A 23,179-nucleotide genomic window follows, 5' to 3' on the forward strand; every position below is an offset into this window, starting at 1 on the left:
CCTAATTACTGGGTCTTGGCTGCCATAAGCCAAGTAAAAGCAGGGACCGTGCCAAAGGTGTGAGACATTTTGAACTTGAATATTGCTGCATCTGAGGTTTTGACATAACGGCGAGTTTGCAATACAATCATCTCTCAGCAAAATCTTTTAATCTCACTATAATTTCTGCAATTAATATATAACTTACCTGAGACGTGGCCCATTGGTGTGCAGGAGGGAAATTCCAAATGTGAGTACAAATAAATTATTTGTTTCCCATTTCAAAGCAGCGATTTCTTTATATTGATGAGGATACCAGCTCTCCTGAGTGGTACCAGGCCGATGTGCTGGGTTCACTGTCAAGTTCTTGTTACAGGGCAGGCAGAGGTGTGCTGTAGTGGCTCTGCTGGTGTAAGAGGTTACTGTTAGTTTATCTATCACTGTTGCTTTCAATTAGATGCCCTTTAGTGTTCAGTCTAGGAAATAGGCTGGGTTAACCATAAATGTATTATTCCCTTCCGCCCCATCTAATTTTTTGGAATCTGTCCACAGACTGTTGTAGGCGTATGTGGGACCTTCATGAGTTGTTCTCTCAGCAGTCCTTGATGCCAGGCTTTTCTCCGTGTACCTCTAATGACAAAATGCAAGGGTGCCATAGGAATGGCTATACTGTCTGTGCAATACTGAAAATAATCGTAAACAACAAGAGCTTTTCATTGGTAAGCCAGAACAAAAGAAAATGCTAATCCTCCGTAGTAGGAAATGTCAGATTTTATCTCTTTAGCATAAAAATAGTCATCTTCTGACAACATATAAAAGTGAACCTGAAATTTTATACATGTTAAAACTGTCACTGGTGTAAGAAAAGCAAACTATCATTGTAATCTTAAAAGCTTTGTGGAGGCAGAATAATAGTGCTCTTTTAACTGCCCTTAAAAGGTTATGTTTTTTTTTCTTGTTTTTAACACTGTGGAAAACTTGATGCTGTTTTGATGACACTGAACTCTGCTATGGGATAAAATAATCAAGATTCTAAAAGAAGCCATAGTCTTTGAAAAGCGGATTTTTTCCTGTGGTACCCCAAAGTATGTCAGAGTTTTCAGTAGTTTATTAGTTCTGTTCAAAGATGTTAAAATGTTATACTTAAGCATGAGTAAGAAATGGGTGTAGTGGTCAAAAGGTGGAGAAAGTCTGTGTATTCAAGACAGTGCCTGAAATAAAATCATGTGTTTACTAAGTGTTGATTAGAAGTATCTGAATCTGTATGTGAGACCAGTTAATCATTACATTGAAACTGTTATGACCTCAATGAGGTGCTTTTACTGCAAACTAATCAAATTATGTTTTGAATTTAATATTTCTGTTGTAATAAATCACTTTGTAGTGGGAACAGAACTGATTGATTGGTTTTGGTCCCTTTGTTCTTCAATGTCTTAGAATTGGTAGGCTTTTGTCTGTGTCTGTAGATAAGCAGTAGTGCGTTTTCCTGTTTCTTAAGGTCCAAATTTGATTCCCAGCTTTGAGTAGTTACTCGGTTAAACTAGTTCAATAAACTAGAGATAAGAATGAATGTACTGTTGCCGGGCAATTAAAGTCTAGAGCAGTATTCTGTTGCCACTGGTGGCGCACATGGAACAGTTAAAAACAGGGCAAAATGTATGGACGTTTTCAGTTCAGGGGGTTGCATGTGTTTGTTGTTTGTTTAATAAACCAGAATGGATCTCTGTTCCAAATGCCTGTCTCCCCTTAAGGTGATTAAAAACTTCTTGCATCCATGGTGTCCTTTGGCAAGTGAAATATGTGGTGCTCTTATTTGCAGGAGGGGTCATTCCTGTCAAAAATTGCTTAAAGGTTTGAAGAGAAAGCTTCTTGATTTCTCAGGTTTATCATTCAGTGTTTGGAACTTCTTCAAGATTGATGTATGAAATACTGTGTCAATGTTATTTTTATAAGGATTGTGCCGTTTTATAGAAGTTTAGGTCTTGATCTAAATTGTAAAATTCAAAATAATCTTGCTTTTAATCCTTAGCTTCTTGTGAAGCTGAATATTGTCTCCTTTTTGATAGATTTGGCTGAAAACTCTATGGAGTTAGCTTGATTATTCGCCCCCCCCTTCTTTCTTCTGATTTTCTTTATCATTGCAAAAGAGATCTCTTTTTTTTTTTTTTCTGGTATTATTATCAGTTAATGTGTTTCAATATAGACACAGGGTGGTTGTAGATGCTAAAAAGCTGAGTTCTTGGTTATTTGCTTAAGAAAGCATTGTTCTTTATATTCTGGTGGTGCTGAGATACTCAAGTTTCTAACTTCTAAGAAATGATGGGCTCGTTAACATTTTGGTAGCATGTGTTTAATAAATCTAGCTCTGTGATGCACATGCTTTGATGTGATATAAAGGCTCATCTAATTCTTAAATGTTTAAAGAATGGAATAGAAAGGTCACTGGTTGTATCAGGAAAAATGCAATTACCAGTTGAGGGGAAGAGGAATGGGAAAGCATAAAGCATTCGGAATAAAATTACTTTGGTTGTTAGTGGTGAAAGGGAGCATGGTGTTTTGGTTTTGTTCTGGGTGAAGTTTTACAGGTTGACTGTTTTTTGTGTTGAGGCTGAAGCAACTCACAAAGACAGTAACTTGAATACAGTGAAAGGAGCAAAGAATATTGTTTACTGAACGTTGGCTTAATGTCAAAATCTATGGGAATAGTGAAAGTCAGGAATTTCATCCCAAATTAGTGATAAAGTTTAAAGACCTTGTATACCTAACAGCACAAACAGAGAAGCAATGAAACAATGGATCCCATCTCAGAATTTTTTAATTTAAATATGTGCCCTTATGGAAAATGGCCTTGGTCAAAGATAGATGAGTCGAGCCAGTACAGGAGTATAGAATGGTTTAGTTAATAAGTTCCATCAGCTTTTGATCCATGTTAATTAGCTATACTTAACTTAAAGTGCTTGAACATTTTGTAATAATGCTAAGTAAAGTGGTCTGTGAATTGATGATAGGTCAAGACTGAGTAACCTCTGTAAAGGCATATATTTTTCAGAATTGGGTAAAAAAAAAAAAAACCCAAAACTGCTTACCCTCCATCTTGGCATGTAATGACCTTCTGGAATATCAAATTTTAACTTTGAATAAACACTTAAGGGCTGGCAAGTAAGTAGATGAAAGCTTTATATTGAGGCATTTTTAAAAAATAGATTTGTATGGGATTTGTATAGTAAAAATATCATGATTATTCAAGATGATGGCTTTGAATTTGTAATAATAAACAGCATTTGTAATTTTGATTTGTTTATTTTGCAGCTCCGGTTGTTAACCGTTACAACAGAAGAGTATCAGGTATGATTTCCTTTTAAGAATTTAATGTTTCTGAAAAAGTTTTGAAATGTGTATTTGACTAAACGCATTACATTAAAAGATGACCTTATTCTTCATTGCTGTCTTATTTCTCATACTTCCTGCAGTATTTTTTTTTTAATAATGAGAATTTTTTCTTAATTTACTGTAGAAACCAATGGGCAACTTAATGAGAGTAGTTTAAGAAACAGTTCTGTGGGTGATCACAGACTATTAAAGCAACTTCAGCAGTAGTAACGATTCTGTCCAGAAAAACTTCCCAGAACTTTTATGCAACATAGTAATTACGGCAAAGGTTTGCTTTGCAGTGAATTGAAAAAGTGGCAGCTTCTTTCTGCTGGAACACATCTCCTAATCTTCCATGTTGTGAAGAATTTTGTCTCTGGTTAGAATATAGAAATATGGGGGTGGAGGGTGTCCCCTGTTTGTGGTGTTGTAGCCCCTTGCTTGTGCAACTGATACTTAAAATTGCAGTATTTGTGGCTGTTCGTTTGTTCTGGAGATGCAGATGATGCTTTTTGTTTGTTTTCTATCTTAATCAATATTAAATGCTTTAATAAGTAGCTGTTATTCCCAACAAATTATTTTTAAAGTTGTTTTTGAACAGTATCACAGGCATGAAATGTTATATCTAGATGAAAAAGTATTGTATTTTTTTCGTTCAAGATGCAGTGTGGATTGCTTTGCATAGGTTACTTTTTTTCCTTCAAGTATTTAATTGTAATATTTAGCTGGTCTAGAAAGTAATTTTGGTTCTGATTTGAAATATGTCTTTGTAAAAATGCCAACATGTTCAGCGTTTTCTCTCTAGTTTTCAGTTCAAGTCTACTCAGTTTGTAACTTGTGTATATTATCTGACATGTTCTTTGGTGTGATAGTTATGGTGGGGCACTGTTGATAATATATATATGGTATAAATATATGAGATAAATATATATTTAATTTTATGTGCAAAATGTCCTTATAGCCATGCAGTTCAGTTGCTTTACTACTAGTTGCTTGGGTATGATTAAGGGTATTTATGCATATATGTATAAGTAATTGTGAGTATAACGAGAACTTCATAACTCTTAAAAATTGACAGTGCTGGTAGTTTTGGTGTATGATTACAGAAGAAATTTAGGCGAGACAAAGCTAAAGCTATTTTGAATGATGGAGTTTGATACTCTGATAGTAAATCTTGGAAGTCATACATTGTAGAGTATCTTAATCTGAAGAGTCCTAAGACATTTTCATTTCTCTGCTAATTAAACCAATCCATCCTGGAACCTGCTGACAGAGTAAAACCTTACAAATGAGAAGTGAATACATCTCGGATTTAATTTTAAATAAAGGCTAAAGTGTTCCTGAAGCTAAAAAGTTGAGCCTTAATCAGAGAGTAGTTGTAATCTTTTTGAATCTGCAATGCTGAAATATAATATTGGTGCTCTCATAGTACTGAGCTACGCTTCGTTAAACAACAGGTTGCTTCATTGAAGGGGTCTAAAGGTTAATGTGAACAACTAGACAGAAAATGTAAAATTGAATTGCTAACTTGTGCAACTAGATTAAGGAGGACTGTTCAGATCCTTAATAACACTGCTGCTCCAGGAAGAGCTAGAATAATTTAGAGTTTACAGTACATGTTAGAATTCTCATGGAGAAAAACATTAATAGAATATGTATATTTTACTACTGTGTGTTAAATACTTTCACCCCCAAAAAAGTGTTTTCTCCACTTTTTATATATACACTGTACAGGTCATGATTAGTGCGGAACTTGTTAGAATGTGAAAGAGATGTATACAGCATCCATGCATATGCAAGGAGACTCCATTTTCCTTCTCTTGGCAGGAAAAGTACAGAAACCTACTGGTTTGGGGGGGGGTGTGTGTGTGTTTGGTTAGGTTTTTCTGCACTCTGTACCTGCTGTGTTTGTCAAGAAGCTGCCGAAATAGGAACAAGACTGGCAGGGTTCTCCTAGGTTGTTGAACTCAGCCCCTTGCTATCACAGGCAACCACATTTTATAATCCCTTGCATAAAATGAATGACCGATTTGTTGGTTTCGGTGCTCTGAATTTGATTTGATTTCTTTGTTAGATGTATTAGGTTTTTAAAACCTTTTAATTCTGCAATTTTTATAGGATTTCTTTTTTCTTTATTAAACAAACCAACATTGCATTATGGATTACTCAGTGTAGTATTGAAATGTATCTGTTTTTAACTAATTAAGTGAAGCAGAACAAACCATGGAGAAGAAAAGTTGGCACACTTTTTTTTTTTTTTTTTTGTAATTGCATTTTCTGGTCTTCTATTCAGAAGAACTTCCTGATAGTCCGTGTTGAACATTGTCAGTCCTACCAGCTATTGTCATGTTTCCAGTGCTGTGTTATGTTTTTATAAGCGGAATAAAGAGCAGAGCTAAATTGTTTGCTGGTATCAAGATTTACATGCACAAAATTATAGTTTTACAGTACTCTTGAAGAACAAAGTAGGAGAATAATATAAAGCCCAACTGGGCATATTGAAGACAAGACTTAAAATTCGAGCAAGACTTTTTCTTTTCTTTTATTTTAAGCATTTGGCTGTTTAGGGGATTATGGCATTGCTGTCATTGTTCAGTAGGTCAAGAATAAAAGATAGAAAAAAATAATTCTAATTAAAGGAAAAGATAATAAAGTAATTGTCTACATTATACATACAGTTTAGGACAGGCTAATAATCATTCTGGTAAATGATTCAACCGCATATATATTCTTGGAGACTAACAATTGTTTATGACCCTCTCTTACACATAGCAGTTACAGAGTATCTTTTAAACTGCTTTATTAATGTCTTCAATATTAAATTTGGATTGTTTACTCCTGGTCACTTGAGATTGGCTGCCTAAAGATAACAGGATGACCATGATATCCTTGGTGCACTAATGCAAGTTCTGAGGACACATAAACCCATAGAAAAAACCCTGTTGTAATGATTACTGAATTTTTATTTAAGTGTTTATTTTTAGTTAGAAACATCTAAACCTGGGGCTCTTGACTGTACTGGCAAATATTGCTTTAATGATTGTAAATATTTAGCTGTCATTCTTTAAGACTTACTCAAAATATGAGTTTTCTGACACATGGCAAGAATTGGTCAGGAAGTTTTATTTTTGTGCTTTTTGAAAACTTGGAGCAAATTAGTTTACTTCTAGCTTATGCAGTACCTCAGTAAAATACTTCAACAAATCAGGACTTAAGAAATCTGCTTGACAAATGGTAATCTATTAGAAAGGTCAAGCTGACCTTGTACATTAAAGCATGTCTTTTTGTATATGCTTTTTGTCCAGAAGAACAAATTTTATTTCTACATTTCTCTAGTCATTGACCAAAAATGATACTGCCTTCGTACCCCTTAAGTAGCACATTCTCACATACGACCTCATCTTTCTCACCGTGTAGTACCGAGAACACAGGGATTCGTTCTGCTCGCTTATGCTCCCCATTTCTGCAACGTTTGCTGCTTATTCATCTCCTAGGCTGATGTGTTCCCTGACGGGGAGGGACAGAGTTGGTTTGCTTGGTATTAAACTCTTCCAGGCAGTTCTACAGCCATAAAGGCTCTGCAGGGAATCCCATTTGCTGCTTGACCAGAGAAACGTGGCTTTGTGTGCTGGTCAGAGATCCAGTCAGCAAAGCAGGGGTCCGTGGGTGGGACAGTGAGAAACTCCATAGACTGTGTAGGAAGGTCATCCTGGAAAAGCGGGACTTACCTAATCATGTTCACAGAATTATCTATAGAAGTGCGGAGTGGTAAAGTAGTGTTCTCATGAAAAGAAACAGCCCTTTCCAGGAAACGCTAGGAGGGAGAAAGAGAAATGAGCGCTTGATGTTCCCTTAGAAATTTATCTAATGATTACTTGTGTATAGCATGTTTGGCCATGTAACATTTTGAGGTTCCATGGCGTGTGCACAAACCCCAAGCATTGTGTCAGTCATTTCTAATTTGTGTACAAGCTGGTGGATGACTTGGTTAAAATAATCCTCTGTTGGCAAAATCGTGCTATCCCTGCATAGAAACTGAAAAGAAAGAAAAACCACCTAACCACCCCATAATTTTAAAACCTCCTAGCTATAGGATGCCATAGACCACGGTGCCATGGGCAATGTCAGTGCTAATCACCCAGTAGAACAGTCTCTTGCTGCTGCTGTAAGTGACTGAGCAGTGTCTGCGCCTCCTGCTAGTGTAACTCACGTTACACGGCTTGCTGACTTACTCTGCCCAGGCTTGGTTTGGATGGCCTGAAAACCATACAGATTCTTTCCTCCCAAGAGCTGGACTGTGTTGAAATTCATGCTTGCTTGATTACGTTTCTTGATCTTCCTCCAAGCATAAGGGCTCCTGACAAACTTTATTTTGTTAGTCACTTACTTTTCTGTAGTGAAGGAGACCGCAGAGAATGCGAGTATCTCAGCCCTTGCTTAGTGACTACAGGGTGCAGGGAGGTGGGAGAAATCAGTGATATGTCCTTTCTCAAGTGATGGTATCAAAGCTATTTCAAAAATAGAGGGAAAGGAGCATTAAAATTTGTCCCACTCTAACAACTGATATGTAACATTGAGGAGAATTTTGCTCCTGGCAGTATATGAATGAAAGTTAATTGTGGTTTTGGAACGAAGAGTGTTTGTGACACCTGTTACAGCCTCATTTGGGCATAGGTTCTCCTCTTTTAGTTTTAGCATGTTTCAGAAAATTAAAGTTTTTTACTAGATTTCTGTATTGCCATTTCTAGACACTTTTAATTTATTCGACAGAATACCCTCTCTCCAGCAGAATTGCTGACTTGTTCATGGGATAGAAAAAAATCTGACAAAATATGACACCCATACCATACATGTGTGGCAGAAGGTTTTAATCTTTTTTCTTCAATTATTTCTGGTTATCTGAGTGACCTGGTATAATTTATCTCTTGCGTATGCCTGTAACTCCCTCCTCAATCTCCTTTTGGCCTCTGTGGGATAGGAATGGGATTACAGTTTTCATTATTCAACAACTATCTAAGCAGGATAATTGAATTATATAATCTAGGGAAACAATATATGATGGCTCCTTCCCTAATATTTTTATACCAGTAAAGTAACATGACTGTCAGGGCTGTGACTACTTTCGTGTTAATATAAAAAGTAATCAAATGAACAAGGCTTGCTTCAGTTAGTCCCTTTGGTGGGGCAGCTTTCAGCAGAAAATTGGTGAGGTGAGAAGGATCAGATCTGCTGTCCCTGGAATCAGGTGCTAAGCCCTCTCGTAAGATATGATTGCTGAATAGATGTTTACATATGTAGAGGATAATTTAGTTTGAATGTTACTGAATCCTGTTTTCCTGTGTATAGTGAAAATTAACATTGTTGGGGGGACACTGACCTTTAACATTGTCAGTGTCCCCAACAAATGTTGGGTTTGGAATCAGTGTTTTTGATGTTTCTCTTCTCTCTAGCAGTCTCGATAAATACGATGGTATGGGTTTTTGGCTTCCCCCCCCCCCCCCCCTCGTCTTCATGTAACACTTTAACATGCTATTTTTAGAGGGTGTAGGTATAGAATTTTGTATTTGAATAACATATAAAACAATGTTCCCTGGCAGTTTCTGGCTTTTTTTTTTCTCCTCATAAGGTAAACTTTGTAAGAGGCCTATATGAGCATTGGTTCTTCAAACTCACTGATGGTTATCCATATTGACTATGGGGGACTCTGCCTTGAACTCTTCATTCTTCTGGCTCCTACCAAAGATGAGAAATCATCTCAAAAAGTAGATATGTTGTTTAAGTCTGATACCTCTCTGGGCTTTCTAGTGAGATACAGCATTTTCTTCATACCCTGGCAAGTTGAGATGTCAGAATATGATAATATTACACATAGTAAAATCTTTCTAGTTGCTCTTAGCCTTTTAAAATGACAGCTTTAAAAAAAGTTATCTTCTAAGAAAGCTTTTATATTAATTATTGCCGTGCAGCGTTTTAGTATTTGTTAAAGCATACTGTTTTGGGATCCTGTTGAATTAGGACATCTAAATAGTAGCAGTGAAGCAAGAGGCAACACTTCTTCTGAGAGGTTGTTTTGAGTATTTTCTGTTGCAGGATACTATCTGCTGCTTTAGTGATAAGATCTCAACTTCAAATCATCAAGGAAGAAAGACTGAATGACTAACTTTCTCTCTGCCATTCTCTTTGCTTTCTACTTACCACGCTATCTGATTATCAGAGGATGACTTGAAAATCATGATCTGGTATCTTCTCCTGCATCTATTTAATGAATTGCTGTATTGATTATTCTCTGTCCTACAAAACTGATAGCATAATAAGGGGCAGCTAAGATGATGAAGGGCTTGGAGCATCTGCCTTATGAGGAAAGGCCGAGAGAGCTGGGGCTCTTTAGCCTGGAGAAGAGAAGGCTGAGGGGAGACCTTATTATGGCGGACGAGTATCTAAAGGGTGGGTTGAAGGAGGATGGAGCCAGGCTCTTTTCAATGGTTCCCAGTGACAGGACGAGGGGCAATGGGCACAAGTTAGAACACAGGAAGTTCCGTTCAAATACACGGAAACACTTCCTTACGGTGAGGGTGACAGAGCACGGGCACAGGCTGCCCAGGGAGGGGGGGAGTCCCCTTCTCTGGAGATTGTCAAGACCCGCCTGGATGCAGTCCTGAGTGATGTGCTCTGGGCAATCCTGCTTTGGCAGGGGAGTGGGGCTGGGTGATCTCTAGAGGTCCCTTCCAACTCTGAAAACTCCATGATTCCGTAATAACTTCTGCTGAAAGGTTTTCAGGCAGATGATAAATTGTAAGAGACTTTTGAGTTCAAAAATTCACATTTTTACAAATGGCACAAACAGCTTTCCTATTTCAACAACCTGATGCTTCTATCATTTTTTTGCTAGCCCTAATGATTGCAAAACTGATATCATAACTAGAGTGAAAATAATTCATTTTGAAAAATGTTGATATGAGCAAAAGCCAAGTGTGTGGGATGACAGATGAAAGTGGTGATAAATTGTGTGGGTGCTCTCCTGTAAGAAAGTGCCTGAATCATTATTGGTTATAAAAAAAAAAAAAAAAAAGAGCTTGTTTTCTCTGTTTGCAATATTGGGACTTATTTAAAAAATCTTGGCATGTAATTGGCATTCAGTGAATAATGAAAAGCTTATTTTTGGAAATTAACAGTCGTGACTTCACAATTACTTGGATTTCACACTGTTGTGAATAATTCTGCTTGTAATTGCTAGATTTTTTTAATGACAAAAAGAGAAACAGAACACTCAATGAGCATCCTAATTTAAACTTAAATTAAAACTTAAGTCAGTGCAATACCTGGTCAGACGAGATATGATCCAGTCTACTCAGTGCAAATATAAGTGAATAAAAGTGCTACAGTGGAGTAGAATTCATTGTTTTCCTCTTTGTATTTATGCTTGCTGAGTAATTGTTCCTGCTTATAGCGTTACATAATGATTAAAACTTGTTCATCTGAAGTCAAATATTTTAACTCATATTAGTCCTTCGAATTAATTGGGAGAATAAGGTATAGCTATGCCCATTTATTTAGCAAGTAATGCGGTAAGGCCCAGTTTTTCAAAAGTATTCGGGTGGCAAAAGGTGCAGGTGATTAACTTTCATTAATTCATTTACATTAAAGATCTTTAAAAAGCCTGCATAAATGCTACTCCATATCTTTAGATACATAAATACTTTTGAAAATATCAGCCTCCAGCTGATTTTTTTTTTTAAATAAAATTTCATTCTCTTACTTTTTGATAGGTTGGAATTTAACTTTCTTTTTTTGAGGTGAGATGGAAAAGAAATGAATTGCTTCCACACACCCTCCTCTTTTGTTTTGAACCCAAGCTGGTTTTCAACATGTGGGTTAAAGTACAAATGAAAATATTCCCACATGGTTTGTTGTGCACAGGAAACTGAAAGCTAATACACTGGAGGGAATCTCAAAATGCATGTCACAATACAGGCTAAAAAGACAGTTACATGGTGCTATGATGTATGTATATGGAGTGACCTCAGGAGTTAGACGCACTTTTTATTTTCCTTGTGAATAAATAAGGCAGCACTTTATCACTTTTTTAATAAAAAGTTTTAGATAAAGTCAGATATTATACTCTTATACTGATTAATACACTCATGGCAAGTTTAGGTTGCTGTAACTTCAGATTAAACGTGCAATGGATTGAATAGTCCATGTAGAACAGAAAAGTTTAAACATACCTGATTTAAATATGAAAGGATACCCCATATATTTTCAAAAACTTCACTCAGTCATTGGAAACACCAGAGCACCTTGATGAGACTGTGAGTACTCCAGATAACGCAAGGCTTTAGTCAGCATGTGAAAAAAGTAGCTACGGGGGCTATAACAGGTTTAAAGCAATCTCAGTTAGGAGTTGCTGTGAGCACTTTTATAGTGTTCTCATTTAAAGAGAGACTTTAAGTCAAGGCTGGACTTTGGGACATGGCTTGTGCGTGGGTACTTTGCTGCCTGAAACACTTGCCTGATTCGGATTAGTTGTCTGAATGTATGGTTTTCCCATGTGTCCAAAATTTAAACTCACTAATCTTCTGTAATGGAAAAACACAGAACTAAGTGTTTATAAATAAAGCACACAACTTCTAACTGATAGGAAGGTCTGCCTAATCTTAGTCTTTTGCTAGGCTACTTCAACTGTGTGTTTTCTGTAAACGCAATCCAGTTGTTCAGTGAGCCACTGAAGTGGAGAGCTGACTCATCCTGGAGATGACTTGCATCAAGTCAAATAGTTACGCCTTCCCCATTATTAGCAATCACCAGGGCTCCTGAGTCGCTCAGCAGCTGCACAGAAAAGGGGATAGCTGCTGGGCTTTTCTTCAGGGCATTGGTTTCCGCTTTCCCTGATTTGCCTGTGTGCCAGGACAGGAAGCAGCCGTTTCAAAGCACGGGGACCTGGGGGCTTCCACATCATTGCTGTGCACACAATCCTTTTGTGTCAAAACCATGCTGGTTTTATATTGTTCACTGTTGCTCCAGTTAAATAGGCAATACTTGTTCCATTTGGGGTAGTGCGATTTTTCATCTACTTGGACATTCTCTAGAAATCTTTAAAAATCGTGTCTAAGTTGCTGAACCATTAATTTCAGAAATGCCTTCTAACACTTTGACATCCTTCAATTCTCTATCACGATAGATGACACAAAGATGTGGGTAATTTTCATTGCTAAATATCTGCTTTGCTCTTACGCTCAAGTGCTTCAGTGTGCTTTTCCCAAGATACTGGTGTTTTTTTGTTTTTTTGTTTTTTTTGTTTTTTTAAATATTATCTGCCTTATTGCAGATTTAGCAATTCATCAGGCACGTAAACATTTTTGGTGCTTAATTTCTGGTTTTATCTGCCTTGGTTACATAACCATTTAGAAACGTGGTAAGTTGTATGGGATGGGCAAAACCAGAAGATCATTAAAGCAGAAGGCTTGCTTCTACAATTGTGAATCTGGGTGCTCTGAAATAGTAGTAGCATCATGTTTTCCAGGAGACCTTTTTTATGGATGACTATCTCATCGGTAAGGCTTGAACAAGGTCAGCAGCATGTTTATCCATTTCAGTCTTCTGATTTCTTAACTTGCAAGAATAAAGCTTGCTTCATTTTAATTTCTCAGGCTGCACCACATGGAATAATAATGTATAACCCTAAAACACCCTGCTGCTGTTTTAAGATTCTTTGTTTAAATGTAGTCGAGGGAGTTGGAAACAGAAGGAACAAATTTTAAATGACTGCTTAAGATCTAAGGGGCAATATTTTGGGTTTGGTTGTTATCATGTGAGAGCTGTGAACTCCTTTGATACTGCCACATAGAAAGCTTTCTTATTTTTAATTATTCCTCTACCATGATCGAAAGCTTTCTGTTGTTTGTTAGTTTTCATGAAGAGTCACCTCTTAACTGCAAGGTCCAGAGCACACTGGTGTCTGATGGGATATTGGGCTCTACTGTTGCAAGTAGAGACATGGAAGCCAAAAGTCCAGGAGCACTAGTTGTGGCTTAGTTAGCAGATGATTTCTGTGAAATCAGGTAATCTTGTCCCTTGGTTTCTCCAGCTGTACAGGAGAAGAGACTACTTGCAGAGTGGTATCTTTTATTTACAGAGTGCTTTCACAGCAAGTCCTCTGTAAATTATAGGCTTTCAAATTATCAAAAATTACAGTCTAGGAATTACGTAGAATTATTGGAGTGTATGCACAAATGTGTATTTAGATGATCTGAAGCATTTTACTGAGTTATTTTTGCCAGTGTTTTATTCTGTGAAACAAAGTAGCCTCATGACTTTATTATTATTATTCTCCAGCACCTGGCTTCTGTGGGGTGGGAGGGTACAACCCTTTAACCGCTCATGAGCACGTAAAGGGGAAGGATAAGCTAGTGCGCTTTGCATAACTCATGCATATAATTCAACAGGCAACTACGTAAAGCAAATACAACGGTACACAGCTGTTGGTTTACTTAAATAAAAAAAAAAAGGGAAAGAAAAAGCAAATGCCACGTTCATCTGGTTATACCAAAGAGGTGGGAGAAGAGCCCAAAAGAATTCTGTCCCCCAGAATCCTGCATTGGCACAATTTTTTTTTGTTTTAATTGCTCCTGGGTATGAGGAGGATTTAAATGAAGTTATACAGGCTGAGGATTCTCTTTTGAAGTTTCCTCGCAGTTCAGTAGGATGCCTCCGCTCCCACTCCCCAGTTTGCCTCTTTGGTGGGAAATGTCGTTGCATACTACATCCCAGGAGCAGGTTCTCCCCTGCGCTAAGGAGCCTTTGGCCTGTTCTTTGTCTAGTGCTGTGTGCCTCTGTAGTGTGTGGGATGGCCGTGGTAAAGCAAGGGCTGTCAGTTAACTCAGGGCGGTTTCCAGGCTGTATACTGCATGTTGCAGAAGGAGTTAAGCAAAACAAAAGAGAAAAACAAACCCCGAACACAGCTTATGTGGAAATAATAATTAAGTAGAAACGCATTGTATCATAAAAGTGCTTTATGTTTGTCTTTAAAGTCTAGTTGAAGCAATATTGTCTGCGTGTAATGCTTTCATTATATGTATGTAAAGATATAAATCTGAGACTGTGATTATTTACTTCCTGTTTATTCTAGATCTTTCATCATGAAAGTTCTCATTTACCCCTAGGGAAGTGTAATTTTAAATGCTTTGCCAAATCTGCCTGTAGTGGAAAAAAATTTTAATTTGTGGCTGTGTCATTTTAATGGCTGTTCTGCTGTTATGTGTTGTCTAAATTGCTTTACTCTGTATCTGATGATAAAGCCTTTTGGATAAACGCTTAAACACATATTTTTATTAATCTATATGAATTTAGTAAAAATATCTGAAAAATGCATTCAGAATATATAAAACAAATGTACATGTGGAAATAGGTGTCGACCAATTGTCATAATTTTAAAGGACTTATTATATTGCCTGTATTTATGCATCTTGGGACAAAAGATGTCCATGACTGTAGAGTTGGAAAGAAAGCAAAGAGAAAAACATTATCATAAAAGGTGACATTTATAATTGATTATGAGTCTGTTCTGAACTCATGACTGAAATGTAGCGTGAAGTAGGAATGTGTGACACTGGCATTACAGTTTTGTCACAAGCCATTGTCACTGGAACTGTTGCATTTCTGTCTTGATGGAAAGAAAACAAGCTGGAGAAGTCTGGTTTAGACTATACTACTGGAAAGTACGTAATCTTACTGAGGGAATGGTTGTCAAAGGTTTTTCAAGGCTAGGACAGCAAGCAGTGTGATACATCATCCAGTTCTCTTGAATGCCCTGACCTCCCTGGGCAAAAACATCTCTCCAGAATTGGGCCTTGGGGTAGCTGTCAGCTCAGAGTGGGTCCTCTCAAGCTCTGCCTGTGACCTCAGTTTTACCGCTCTGTTAAAGTGGTGGGCCTTGTGAAGTACCAGTAATGTCCACATCGGACATGGGCGTTTTCAAGTAGAATTAGGGGTATAAGCAAAGCTTTGGGTAAGCCAGGTGAACGTTTTCACCTTTTTGCCCCTAAATTACCTGTTGCTGTGTATGTATGACAGTAGAGAGGCAATGCTGGCAGAGCTGGGTGAGGCAGCGTAGGATTTTAGGGCCTTACAGACTTATCAGTGTCTCATAGGCTTCTTTGCCTGATAAAATGATCTGTGCAGCTTTCCAGCCTGAGCAGGCTTTGGGACCATGTGCTGCGCCTGAACCTGTAATCCTTGCTGGACTGAGCTGGTTTGGCACAGCCACGCTGAGTGACTTTGTATCTTCGTAGTTAATCTGTAACGCAGAATAACGCTGCCTGTGAAGAACCGAATTTATTTCATTTTAATTTGCTTTTAACTTTAAATGAAATTTGAAGCTGTTTCCAGAACTGAAAATCCATTCTTTTCCTTTGCCACCTAAATTAATTATTTCTAAATATTTCTCAACTAAAAAAATCTTACACTTGATTTGACATACGTGGCCATGCAAGTGGTTGTGTGTTTAAATATTCTGTGTCGGTATTTGACAAAGATTTGAGGAGGCGTTGGTTGCTCAAGTCGCAGTCATTGTAAGTCGTGTCTCAGTTATGCCTCTTCGAGAATTAAGAATGAAGTGACGAGGTGGTACTGATGTGGGTACTCCTGCATCTGGGGATTTTCTTGTGTCACAAGTGAGAGGAAACTTCAGGTTTTTTCCAAAGTACAGAAAATCACATTCAGCTGTGCCAGTGAAGACCTATGTTTAAGCTTCCTAATTTCATCTCAACTATATCATTTTGGAAGTGCCTGCTTTAGCAATTCCGCTGTCAAAGAGGGAATGACAAGCCACTGAAGTGGTCACCTTTCCAGCTGGCATAGTGCTCCCAGAAGAGACTATGCATCTGGCCCTTGAGAGACTTACAAAATGTTTGAAGCTTTCGCAAACTCAAATGCAATGAATGTCGCCTTAAACATAGTGCAAGGTACCTGATCTGAATAAATAACTGGAAAAGTTGTTCTGCATGTGCTGCTCTGGGTGGATTTTCACTAATGGGTCTCATAGGATCCACTGGAGGTAATGCATCCTCATAAGTAAAGATGAGTGAATAAGATTTCACTCCAAAGTACAGAAGATGCTGTCCAAAATTTTAAAGGAAGTATGACAGAGCATGTCTTTGCTACTTCTTCCAATAACAACATAAATATTAACAACGCATTCACCTTACCTAAACCATAGAGTTTTCCTGTCCAAGATGAAAATTTTTTGTCTTGTGTGTGTCTGAAGGTCTTCTGGCCTTAGCCTCTTGGATAGATACTATTTTGGGGAAAAAAAAAAAAAAAAAAAGTAACAGTGATCCTCTTGACTACCTGGATGGTATGCATTTCTCACAAAGGCTTTGTTTACATATGGGAGCTAAATGCTGAACTATTATGCAGATTTGCATAGTGAGCGAGGACATTGATCTTGACAAAACACATATTTTGCAGAACAATATTATCTTGGGAGTGATTAACTTTCATAAACAAAGGTAGTGTTTGTACTGGCAAACTTTTCTTGCTGCTTCTCATTCTCTCCCCACCCCTTGCTTCCCCCTCGCCCATCCACTGCTTATGTCATTGCTGCAGCTAGAAAGATCTTTGTTGCTTTCAGATGCTGTCACCTGCATAACAAAGCAGTGATAAGATTTGTATAATTTCTGAGCCTTCAGAAGTGTTAACAGATGTGCCTGTTCTTGAAAGCCAAAGCTAAACTAGCTGTAGAAGCTGCAGAAGCTAAGAGAGACTAAATGTAGATGGTAGGATAAAAGCCTGAATATTTTTTTTTTTTAATCTTAAAGTTTCTTAAAATTGAAATCTGTTTTTTATGTTCCAAAGCTATTTGAACTATGTGGGTAGATCTGGAAGGAAGCTTGGTCTGCATGATATAGCTGTAGTATTGGAAATACGTAATTGGAGTGTGCGTCACACTTGTACGTAGCTTTCACTGATGCATTCATGCTTAGCGTTTGCTCAAGGGCAGAGTTGTGCTGAAAATCTCACATAGGAAAGGTGTGATTTCAGAAGTCACTTCAAATTATATCAACATACTTATGAGCTTTAGGTTGCATATTAAGAAAAACTTCTTCCCCTTGAGGGTGGTGCAGTGGTGGAGCAGGTTAGCCAGTGATGCACAGTCTTCGTCCAGGGAGGTTTCCAGGTCAGCCCCAGTCTGGCATGGCACATAGCTCCCCTTTAAGTGGTAGGTTGGACTGGATGACCTTCAGAGAGAGATCCCTTCCAACTGCTGCTTCAGTGAGTCTGAAAAGATGCTACCGACACATTTCTTCAGGATAATCTTGTGAGAATAAGCTTTGTCGTGGAGTATCTGTTTTACTGGGACACTGAAATAGTTAATGTGTGAATTCACTCATGTAGAAAATAGTGGGGCAAGTATGTTTTCATTCTGTCAAGATGAAAGATCAAATGGTTTTTCATTGGGACTGGCTGTACTGTAACCTGCAAATGACTAACCTTCAGGAGTCCTGAAATTATCTTCCATAGATTTCTGATAGGGCTGGCAGAGTTCAGGGTACTTACAGGGTTTTTTTCCAGTCAGAAGAATAGAGAAGCAACACTGTTTGAGCACAAATAACATGAAACATAGTGAAGGTAAGACTGACACACAGATCTTGACAGGTAATATGTTCACCAGTACAGATTTCCACAAGTAATTTACCAATTAGAAATAGCGGAAAGAAAAATCGGACGTATTGCAACGTAAACCACAGGATGGTGTTGATGTAATGTTCGCCTTTTCTTTGCATTAGTCATATTTTAAAATATTTGGAAAATGCTGTTGGTTGTTATAATATGAGTAGGCTGAAAAGCTTTCTGTGGGCTTTCCAGCATATCACAATATTAATTTAAGCTTGAGATCAGAATTAATCATTTTTGTCTCTCTTCCCTTTTTTTAACTATCGCACAACAGATATGTTACATTAAGTGGTACAGCTCTGCCTGCAAATAAATAAAGTCCTGTCAATCAGAGCTGTCAGTTGAAGTCCAAAGTGTATGCCCTACGGTTTCTACATGAAAAAAGAAATCCCAGCAGGAGGTTGAAGAATGAAAAGTACAATGGGAAGGCTTTCTACATGACAGCATGGGAAGAAGTAGTATTTTTGCAACATTTTTGTTGTATTTCTGTGGTGCCCATTCATGGGTACTGCAGAAGTGATTTCCATGTGTAAGGAAAGGGCCCGAAGTCCTGGTCTGTATCCTTAGTGGGCTTTATGAAGCTGTGTTCACCCTTACTGGGTAAGATGAAATAGGGCAGACTTCAATGTACAAATCCAACCAAAGCCGTTTGATACCAAAGTTGCAGAGAACTGTGTTGTTTTGATTGCTGCGTGTTTTAAGATAAGGTTTTCCTCTAATGCTTTAGTCTTAGCCGTGGTAATTAAACTTGTTTTCCCAAGGAAATCTTTAAGAGAATTTCCTCAATTCCAAAGCGTATTCTTAGCAATAGTTTCCCTCCAGTTGAGGCGGGAACAAAATCTAATTTGCAGCTTAATATTGAGAATGTAAATGATAGAATGATATAATGAAGTACAGTGATCTTTGAATTGATAGATACACAGCTTGAATGTGCTTATGTGCCAGGTACTTTCAGAAATGTACGGAAGCGCATTTATAGTACGTACTATAGTGCATAATAAAGAATTGAATGCTAGTTACTGGTAAGATATGCTGGTTGTAAAGAAAAAAAGATACTTTTATCTCCAGCTTTACCATACTCTTTAAACCAAGGAGCCTTTCTTTTAAGAAACTGTTCATTATTAGAAAATACAAATCTCTCACAATAGACTTTGATCCTTACTGTAAAATAAAAGGAGGAGGAAAGCTTTCACACCAAAATGCTAATAATGTTCTCTTTGTTCGTGCCTTTGTATTGCATATTAAGTGGATCTTTGCCTATGAGTCCAAGTTCTGCGGCTTTACGGGCATCTACCTTCCCATAATACAGTCATCTTTGCTCTGTGTGGTGGACTATACTTTTTTTTTTCAGCTGGGGAAGAATGTTTTTGATCCTTTGTAAAGTATCTGCTCTAAATGTGGGTAGACCACTCTGTTAAACTAAAAGTATGTGTTTGTTGTAGGTGCACTGTTAGTATACTGTTTCTGTATTGCGAAACGGTGCAAACCAGAAGAGGCAGCACAACATTGGGTTTATTGTATGAGCAATAACTACTCTTTAAATTCCTAATGATTATATGATTGGATTTTTACATTGTGGTGTGATAAATGGAAACCTTGTGTTCTATTCTAGCCACTTCAATCTCTCCAGGAAAAAAAGAAATTGCAATCTATTTTGCTAGGAAAGACCTATACCTTTTAGCCAGGAAAAGAAATTGCAAGTCTTTCCTAGCAAATTATGCTGGACTTGTGCATTTTTATAGTCCTTTTGAAGGCTTGGTGATAAAGTCAATAGTTCTCAAATTACTTTTTCAAATTACTTGCAAGTTGCTGAATGCTAGGCCTTCTAGATTTTTATTTTTTAAAACCTGCTTATTTTTATTTATACTTTCCAAGTCCATTCAGTGGTTAGATGTCATTGCAGCGAGCCTCTGGGCATTGTGCCAAGTCTTCAGTGTTGTCGGGATGCTGGATAAAGTACAAAGAAAAATGCTTGTCTGTGTTTCTTTGTAAAATTTTACAAGTAGCATATAGCATCAGAAGTAAGACCAACCTTATTAAAGTAAAAGCAGAACTAGATGAAAACAGGACTGACTCTCACTTTCTCTGGCTATTTGTACAGCTAGTTAGAATGTAGAGTTCACTTTGACATGCAAGGACTGCAAATATCTGCAAATTAATAAGAAAGTCTGAGCTAGAGACGTAGGCTTTTGGCAGCCAAAGGTGTCTGTGTTTAATATTGCAAGATTGTGTAACAGCATAACTGTGAAGATAAGCCTTTTCTGAAGTATTGAAAACGAACAAAAATAGGTTGAAATTTTAGAAGCTCACCATTATCATTGCCTCTCTTAGGGCTGATCCTGTAGTTATGCTTGGCAGAGCCTTGTTCCTCTGCACTACAGTGTATGGTTTCCACACAAGTCCTCAACCTTTTTTTAAAAAATAGCTGCGTGTATTTTTTTAAAGTTGTTTTTATATCACAACTTGACAATAATTTGATTCAAATATGGTAAGATAGGAGCATACGGGGGAGAGGACTAAATGTTATTTTTTATCGTAGAATATACTACGGTCAAGCTGATTGTTCGTTTCCCAGGTTAATTTCTGCGTAGACATGATTTCTGTGTGTAGAAAAAAAACTCAAAATGTAGATGCTCGCTTGGAAATCTGATTTGAAGTGAAGTGAGTGCCACATGCTCCCTTGTACTCTTTTCTTTCTTTTTTGTGTGTGTGTTTTGCTATATACATTGCACTGCAAAGAGCAAAACAATGTAGCTGCAGTATTCTTCTACTGCATTTTAGGGAAGATGTTTGTAAATGAGTCTGAGTGGAGATTGTTATGCTTTGATAAGAATTGAAAGGGATTCTGTTGCATGCTTTGGAGTACTGTTAGGCAAGATTACTTTCTATTGTAAGTCACAGGCTTTTTACATGAGAGTTTGAGAGCAGCTATGCCGTGCCTGCTCAGAGAATGAATAGGATTTAAGCCTCTGACACTATAACGACATAAAACCAAAAGTGCTTTTGTTTTTCCTGTAGGGAAATAAAATATAGGAGACGGGAATTTAAACTTGATTTGTTTGATCTTCTTGTGTAATTGTTTCTTTTTACTAATCTCCTCTCTCTTTTTCTTCCAAGTATGTGCTGAAGCTTTCAATCCAGATGAAGAGGAAGAAGATACAGAACAAAGGGTAAGAATGAGTGAATTGCATCATGCATGGTTCTCTCTGCAGTTTGACAGGCAAATGTCTGTACGTCACTTTTTCCTTACCACTGGTGCATTTTGTTCTGAGAGGCTGTGTGGTGTGCTGACATTGACAAAGTGACATTGCCCTGAAATTTAGGGCTGCGTTGTCTCATGCACTTTTTTAGTCACTATAGCTTTAACTAATTTTACTTCAAAGGACTTAAGAGCTGTGCTTAATTCTACCATCTATAAAAGTTTGGATATTTTCCTTTTTAATTATCTTAAAGGCTTGTTGAGGCAATTCCTAGAGCATAAATGCTGTTGTGAAGAATTAGTTAAGCTTTACCACAGCTGTTTCTTAATGGGTGCTTAAAATTCCTCGCATGCTTTTTTACTGCCTTTCTTGTCAAAGCAGTTCTGCCTGGGTAGGAGAAATACTTTGTTGAAATATTTTGAGTCTGTGGCCACCTGTTGTTCTATTGTTTTTGGAAGTTGGGCATTTCTAGAAATTGCAAGTCCGGAGACTGTGATTGTATTTCTTCAGAGCTGCTTTTATGTTAGAAAATCCTGTAGCCTGGCTAGTGAGGGTCAGTGTTTTCTCTCTGGAATTCTGGTGTTCCATTTTCAGATTCCATCTCAAGGATGCTTACACTTTTGCAATGAAAACCTAAGTCTAATTTAATTTCTCCTTAAAAAGAAGATACTTCATAAATAAGGTGCTATAAAAAGAAAGAAAGAAAAAAAAAAAGACTGTGTGTCTGATCATCCAAATGCTTGTAAACCTGGATACCTTTATTCCATGAAAAGTCTTAATTTTCCTGACTGCTGATTCAATATTCAATTTTCTTTTAAACTAAGGATCTGAGATCTGCTTAACTTTGAACAATGAATTTTTAGAAAAGCCTACTAATGCAATGTTTTTTTCAATCCTTGTTATTCCAGAAATATAGTTAATGTGGTGACGTGAGGTAATTAATATTTTTATATGTGCTTTCATAATTAGCCCCCAACATGCACATACATAAATGTTGCTATGGTAGTGAGTGTTGGTTCCTTTAAACTGATGAGATGTTTATAATTGGAAAGAAGTAACAAAAAAAATCTCTCAAATAGCAAAACTTTTATTTCAGTAATTGGGAAAAAAAAAAAAGACTTTTTTTTTTTAGATTACTTCTGTATTAGATGGGCTGAGATACCTATGTATCATAAAACTTATATACTACCTGTATGCCAGCAATAAGTGTATTGGGACTAATATAGCCAGAGTTTACAAAGAAAACTTTTGACTTTTTCCTCTGCTCTGAGTGCTTGCCTTGACTATTATCTGTGGCTGTGTTAGAAGGGAAGGGAAAGGAAAAGACATCCTCTTCTTTCTTGACTATTATTTTGCATGTGTTAATTGTGAGCATAATATATTCTTATGTCTCTTTCTGTCTTGCATTGTATGTTTATGTATAAATACTGTTTATGCAAAAAAGAACTGTATACTTTGACACTCTTAAATTGTGTTCTGCTTTTTCACTGTGAAATGAAGGTTCAGTCTATAATCAGAATTCTTTGCTGTCATGACAGTTTTGTTTTACTTTGTTTTAAAGGTAGTTCATCCAAAAACTGATGAACAGCGATGCAGACTGCAGGAAGCATGTAAAGATATCCTGCTCTTCAAAAACCTAGATCAGGTAATATCATTTTAAGGATATCCTAACTGGAGTTGATGGTTTGTAGGTACAGGTAATAGCTTGATCTAACAGTCCAGATGCTTGTTTGCATTATGATAGTTCATGAAGTATTAATTATATGCAGGCTGGATTGGGACGTGTGTTTGGAGGTCAACAATCAATGAACAATATAAGCAAACATGTCAAACTGTCAGTTACCATGATTGTCACATCCTTCTCCCTGCAAATTATTTTTTTTTCTGTTAAAGAAAAGTGTGATTTTTTTTTTTTTTTAATTCTTTTGCTTATCTTTCAGTATTTGTTGTGGGGTACCATT

General features: G+C 37.2%; 1 protein-coding gene across 1 annotated transcript in view; it reads left to right on the top strand.

Annotated features, from left to right (window-relative positions):
• The window catches only part of LOC309684695 (cAMP-dependent protein kinase type II-alpha regulatory subunit-like), a 67,037-nt gene that overhangs the window by 21,200 nt on the left and 22,658 nt on the right, over nt 1-23,179 (top strand). The window contains exons 2-4 of the mRNA XM_082500561.1: nt 3,289-3,324; nt 21,136-21,188; nt 22,780-22,863. Of these exons, the coding sequence (XP_082356687.1) occupies nt 3,289-3,324; nt 21,136-21,188; nt 22,780-22,863 (173 nt within the window). The remainder of the gene's footprint in view (nt 1-3,288; nt 3,325-21,135; nt 21,189-22,779; nt 22,864-23,179) is intronic.

This window comes from Vanellus vanellus (genome assembly GCF_965231255.1).
Source record: "Vanellus vanellus genome assembly, contig: HAP1_SCAFFOLD_433, whole genome shotgun sequence".
In the NCBI taxonomy this organism is placed as follows: Eukaryota; Metazoa; Chordata; class Aves; order Charadriiformes; family Charadriidae; genus Vanellus; species Vanellus vanellus.